This window comes from Chenopodium album, chromosome 17 (genome assembly GCF_948465745.1).
Source record: "Chenopodium album chromosome 17, dcCheAlbu1.1, whole genome shotgun sequence".
Classification (NCBI taxonomy): Eukaryota; Viridiplantae; Streptophyta; class Magnoliopsida; order Caryophyllales; family Amaranthaceae; genus Chenopodium; species Chenopodium album.
The window spans coordinates 41,211,623-41,217,660 of NC_137850.1; the positions used below are offsets into that span (position 1 = coordinate 41,211,623).

General features: G+C 37.8%; 1 protein-coding gene across 2 annotated transcripts; it reads right to left on the reverse strand.

Moving 5' to 3' along the window:
- Positions 1-574: 574 nt before the first annotated feature.
- LOC145587991 (LRR receptor-like serine/threonine-protein kinase GHR1) lies at positions 575-5,831 on the reverse strand. 2 transcript variants are annotated; one of them, XM_081644633.1, is made up of 5 exons: positions 5,379-5,831; positions 5,174-5,274; positions 3,861-4,952; positions 2,138-3,682; positions 575-1,443 (listed from the first exon to the last, which is right to left on the reverse strand). In XM_081644633.1, exons 3-5 carry the CDS (start codon positions 4,918-4,920, stop codon positions 860-862), a joined length of 3,189 nt encoding a protein of 1,062 aa, XP_081500759.1. In that variant the 5' UTR covers positions 4,921-4,952; positions 5,174-5,274; positions 5,379-5,831; the 3' UTR covers positions 575-859. The 2 variants fall into 2 exon arrangements, with proteins under 2 accessions (XP_081500759.1, XP_081500758.1); XM_081644632.1 differs by having other exon boundaries at positions 5,174-5,279.
- Positions 5,832-6,038: the final 207 nt, after the last annotated feature.

Consider the following 6,038-nt stretch of genomic DNA (forward strand, 5'->3'; position numbering starts at 1 on the left):
CATAAAGTTACCAAGAGTACAGGCAGCTGTTAAAGGACTTCATACTACATCTGATACAATTGAGCTCATAAAGTTACCAGAGTACAGGCAATTTCGTCGACAGTATGAAGAATGTTAACTTTCATAGTTTCATGTGACTTGAACAAGTCCAACCTAGTTCTCTGCCTGTGAACTTTCATAGATTTCACTGATGAATTATCCATACATGAATTACACCATGCACTAAATAATAACATAACTATTCTCCTATTCAGAATCATAGCTTAGCTGAAATTTAAATTGACTTCCCCCTCTGTTAAGTGCAAATCCATTCTGTTCCACTCCTTTAACATTCAAGATGGAAGAGGTCCTTGACCAATGCCGTAAAAACCTTCAGGCCCTCAGGGATTCAATTCAGAATTGCATTACAGTATCAAAAAGAAAACAAGTGCATAACGATACAAGGGAGCTGGATTGTAACAAAAAGTTTCGGCTATCAATAAGAAAACAAGTGCATAACGAAACAAGGGAGCTGGTTTGTAACAAAAAGTTTCGGCTCTTGTAATGCCATAGTTAGAAAAGTTAAACTTGCAGCTTTCGGAATCAAGCAAGAGATTTGATTAACAGGTTAAAGGCTTTCACATTGCCAATAAGATATTTGCAATGTGATATCTGCAATTCTTTTTACATATGGGCATATAATCTTAATATGCAAACATTGAATGATGGCTCATTTGTACGACCATCATTCAAGAAAACAATTCCCACCGCCTACAGCAAAACTAACACTCAAAAACTGAGGCTACTAACATATCCCAATTCCAGGAAGATCTAAAAATCAAAATTCCCAAGAAAAGAAAAAACTAAAACCTCAAACAAACTAAATGGATGAAAGATCCTCGTAAATAGTCTTGATACCTGGCCTCTCTGAAACTGAGCGTATACATCGTAAAGCAATTCCAAGGACCTCCTTTGACCCCTTGTCTACTGTAGGATTTCCCATTTCTGTAGTCAAAGCAGAGTCAAAGCAATCAGAGCCCCGTCCTTCAGCAACTCTCAACCGAACCCAGTCTGTCAAATCAACACCTCCCCCTTCACCAGAGACAACTTCGCCAGCACATCTTCCAGTCAACAATTCCAACAATATAACTCCAAAGGCAAAAACATCAGATTTGAAAGACGGTAGTGGTTTCTTAGAAGCAGCCAATTCTGGAGCCCGATATCCTAATACACCAGCATCGAGGATTTGTTCAATTGTTCCAGCTTGAGTCATGAGGCGATGAAGACAGTAATCTGCGACTCGTGCATTGAGCTCAGGACCATCTAATAGTATGTTGTTTGCTTTTAGATTACCATGAGGAAGAGCTCGATCAAAATGGAGATAGTTCAGACCACGAGCAACATCTACTGCAATCTTTAGTCTCTGTGGCCAAGTTAATGGTGGACCTTTTCTCCCTGGTCGATCTAAAAAATAAAGTAGTCATTAATAATTCAGAAGATAACAGATATTCTATGGACAGCAATTATGAGTTACCATGTACAACTATGCATAAGCTTGTAGAAGACATCTAAGCATATAGAAGTATTGCATACTTATTCGAGAGAAAAATGTAAGCAGCAATGAATACGAGCATAATTGAGATCAACCCGAATACATGATCCATGCAGAATAATAAAAACTTCAAAGGTAGTAGATCTTCATACAGCAAGACCTTATGTATCTCCATCGGACTCAATTACATGAACTTTTTTTCATCTCATATAGACACCATACACATTGCAGAAAGAGAAGGGCCAAATGAGGAAAAAGATGCCATATACTACTCCCAAAAATTTACCTCTTTCAAAACCAGAGCCTACTTTACATATAAGTTTAAGGTAGTCAATCATAATAAACTTATAGAACTCGAGGTCAGGCGATCATATGCAATATACTAAGTAAGACCTGGCAACAAATGCAGTTATGTTCCATTGTAAGAAGAAAGAAAATGCATGCTACAGTAAAGAAAAGGGAGCTAAAATACACAGGTAAAAATCACATGATTGATTTTTTTTTTTAAAATCTAGGGTTCCAGATATTCATTTCTGTCATTCCCCCTTCACCGCTAGGAATTTGAACTCATTTCAAACAGATACAGATGAGAGCACAAGTTATTACCATAAAGAAAGCTTGCAAGACTTCCAGGTGAGACATAGTCTGAAAGAATGAGCTTCTCATGCTGTGTAGGTCCCCAATAGTACCCTCGTAATGCAACAACATTCGGATGCCTGATATTCGCAAATTTCTTAGCCTCCTTCGAAAAGTCTTTCTTTGGTCTTGCAACACCTTCTCTTAGCCACTTCACAGTTAAGAACATACCATTTTCTAATGTAGCTCTATAAGAAGTTCCATGACTGCTACGACCCAAAACCTCTGCCGGAGCTTTTGACAGCTCCTCAGGTGTCAAAGATACTGTATCATCAAGAAAATACAACTCACCTGCTAGCCGATCAGGTGATCTAACATCAAGTTTGGATAGATTCTCCGCAGCAAAAGAATCTCCAGATTCTGGTGACCAAGATAATTGGCTAGTTTTGGATGGAGAGAAACCTGTTACAGCAGCTGCTTTCTCATCAGGACTCATTATCTCAGATGAGGATCCTTTTCTGGTAGTGGTGATAACGTCCTCAGCTGAAACAACCAAATTCTGGGGATTTTCCCTCCCACCAATGCCTGCAGGATTTGGTGGCATCTTCCTATGGACATCTCTCTTAGTAACATCTTCTGATAGAGGTCTCTTAGAGATGCGAATGTAATGTATGAAGATAGCGAGCAAAATCAAAATGAAAAAGACAACCACACATGCAACAATAATTATCACTTTAATCAGGGTCTTCATAGATTTCCTCTTGGAGTTTCCACCAGAGCTTTCTGGTCCAGGAGGTGCATTGGGAAGTTGTAGCTTAGAATTTCCAGGGAAGAAAGATGAACGGGGAAACACCCTCAAATTCTCTGGAACAACCCCAGAGAGGTCATTATATGATGCATTAAAGTTTTGAAGGTTGCTAGACAAGTTAGTAGGCAAAGAGCCAGTAAAGTGGTTCTCAGATAGATCTAAAGAAGTCAGCGAACTCATATCATTCATAGAAGTCGGTAGTGAACCTGAAATATTATTTTTAGCAAGATTAAGCACCTCCAGACCAGTCAGCGACCCAAATCTGTCTGGAAAGTAGCCACCCAAATTATTATCAGTAAGATCAAGCACTCGAAGATCGGACTGGCCTGGAGGAGGAGAGAACTCAATACTTCCAACAAAAGAGTTCCCAGCAAGATGTAATTCTTGCAAGGTCGGCATAGTTAACAAATCACTCTGAAGAGGTCCATCTAACTTATTGAAACTTAGGTCCAGGACACTAAGCTTTGGGAATTGAGTCACAACCTTTGGGAGATGGCTACTGAGGGAATTACGGGAAAGATTGAGATAGTTTAGATGCAAAAACTGTGATGTCGTCTCAGGAACAGGACCTGTTAAACGATTTTGGCTGAGATCAAGGAATTCAATGTTTCCCCATTTTGCCATTTTTGACAAGTTCCCTTGAAGTTGATTCTTTGATAAATCAAGGATAGCACAGTCTCCAGTCAACAGTGGCAGTTCACCAGACAGACCATTTGAAGACAGATTAAGTGTCCGCAGCGTAGTAGACATGATGATGCCAATTGAACCTGAAAGACAATAATGACAGTGAGAGAACATAAATTATACCAATATATATTTTCTTTAGCAGAAATTGATTAGCATTATTATTACATGGATTAAAGGACAATTATGAGTAAAATCATAAAGTAAAGAATTATGAACCTAAGGATTACTAAAGCAAAAGTTAGATATATAGAATAGTACCAGTGAGATTGTTGCCACTCAAATCCAACTCCGTAAGAAGTACAGGATCTCCTTTCAGCAAATCATTAGGAACAAACCCGGAAAACCTGTTGTTGCTCAATCTGAGGACCTCAAGATCATAAACAAAGTTGAATTCAGGCAAATCTCCCGAAAACATATTGTAACTCAAATCCAAAACCTTCAGGTTTTCAAAGAGCTGAGTTTGACCAATTAGCGATCCAGTAAGCCTGTTGTGGCTGAGATTCAGATACTTGACTGACTCAGACACACCAGCCAGGAATTTCTCCTTCTTCGAACCAGAATTCTCAAGTTGGTTGTTACTCAAATCCACATGCATAGCACTAGAGAATAGCAAGAACTCATAATCAAGATCTCCATCAAGCATATTTCCATGCAAGTCAAGCACCTCAAGACTCGAAAGCAATTCAAATCCTTTTGGAATCTTCTTTTGAAACTCATTGTCAGATAAATTTAGATAAACCAAACTTCCTAGCTTAGTCAATGAAGCAGGCAACGGACCAGACAAGGAGTTCCGGCTCAAGTCCAGAGACTCAAGTGAAGTGAGTCCCGAAATAGAATCAGGAATAGGTCCGGAGATGTTGTTTCCAGAACATGTAAGGTTCTGCAAGCTAGCCAAACTACCAATTCCTGATGGTAAAGAGCCGGCAAACAGATTGTTTGAGATATCCAAATACTGAAGCTTATCAAATGAGCCTATATTACTAGGAATATTACCACTTATGGAATTATTTGCCATTGAAAGTTTAACCAACATGGTAAGGTTAGCAAAAACACTCAAGTCCACCGCTGCAGACAGACCCAAGTTATCAAGAACAACCCCGGCAACGTGCCCACCATTACAAACAATCCCATTCCAAGAAGACGGACACCCATTGAAGTCAATGGACTCCTCATTCCATGAATTCAACACATAACCAGTAGGGTCATGCTTAATACCCTTCTTAAATTGAAGCAATGCTATAATATCCGGCGACGGAAGCTGCCCCATTGTAGAAACCATATATAGACACATCAAAACTAACCTAAAAAGCCTCATCATTCTACCTCCACACCCCTAAGCTAATTTTTCACCTGAAATTGTAAAAAAACAGAAGGCATACTCAAATTCCTCACATTTTTTAACATTATAGTAAACACCAAACATGGCATTACTTCAAACCCTATTCATCAAAAAAGCAAGCTACAAATTGAAATAAGTAAAATACAACTATCAAAGATCTATAACAAAATCCAAATCCACCAAAAAATAAAAATAAAATAAAAAGAACAGCAAAGGGGTAATTCTTTCTTACCAGAAGAACAGGAGCTTTTGAGCCAAAAAACAATCAAAAAGATCAACAAACTTGCAACTTCTTCAAACTTCCCACATTAGGTGAAAATAACCCAGAAATATCTGTACTGTCAAAAGAAGAGTATTTAGAAAATAAAAATAAATAAACATTGAAAAATAAAAAATGAAAAAAAACCCAGAAATCTCAACTAAAAAATGTCACTAACCCAGAAAAAAGTAGACACTAATGTGGGTAGCAATCAACACCAGCATTGAATTAAATACAAGGGACCCATGAAGAAAAAAATATTAGCCTTAATTACCACATTTCCAGCACTTAACACTAATAAAGCTTTAATCTTTCTGCAAAGTTGAGTAATCAAAGGAAAACCCAGAAAACCCCACAAAAAAATTTCAAAACCCTTTTTCCAAAATGTCACTTTCTCTCTCCTAAAGTATCAAAAAACTAATAAAAGTTATAATGAGGTAAGAAAGAGAAGCCAACATAACAAACAAGAAATGAGAAACCCTAACAATTTCTTTTGTCATTCGTTTTGATGGTACTACTTTGTATTTTTTGTTAATTTAATTAATTTGTCAGCGGGAAATTTTTTTCAAGAAATTTTAATGGATTTTTCACTTTTCTCCCCGCCAAAAAGTGAAGACAGAAGAACAGCTTAGTGGACGCCAAATGATTTTGTTAAATGCAGTTTATGGAGGGAGGAAGGAAGGGTACTTTTTGGAAATTGAGCTTTTGTGGGTGCATGCAGTGGAGGGTAAGGACCAGTATAGTGTTGCCACGTACTATAACCTATTTCTTTTACGGTTTTTTTTTTTTTTTTGATGAAACGGTTTTTTTTTTAACTACCAAGTATCGTAAGAAAACG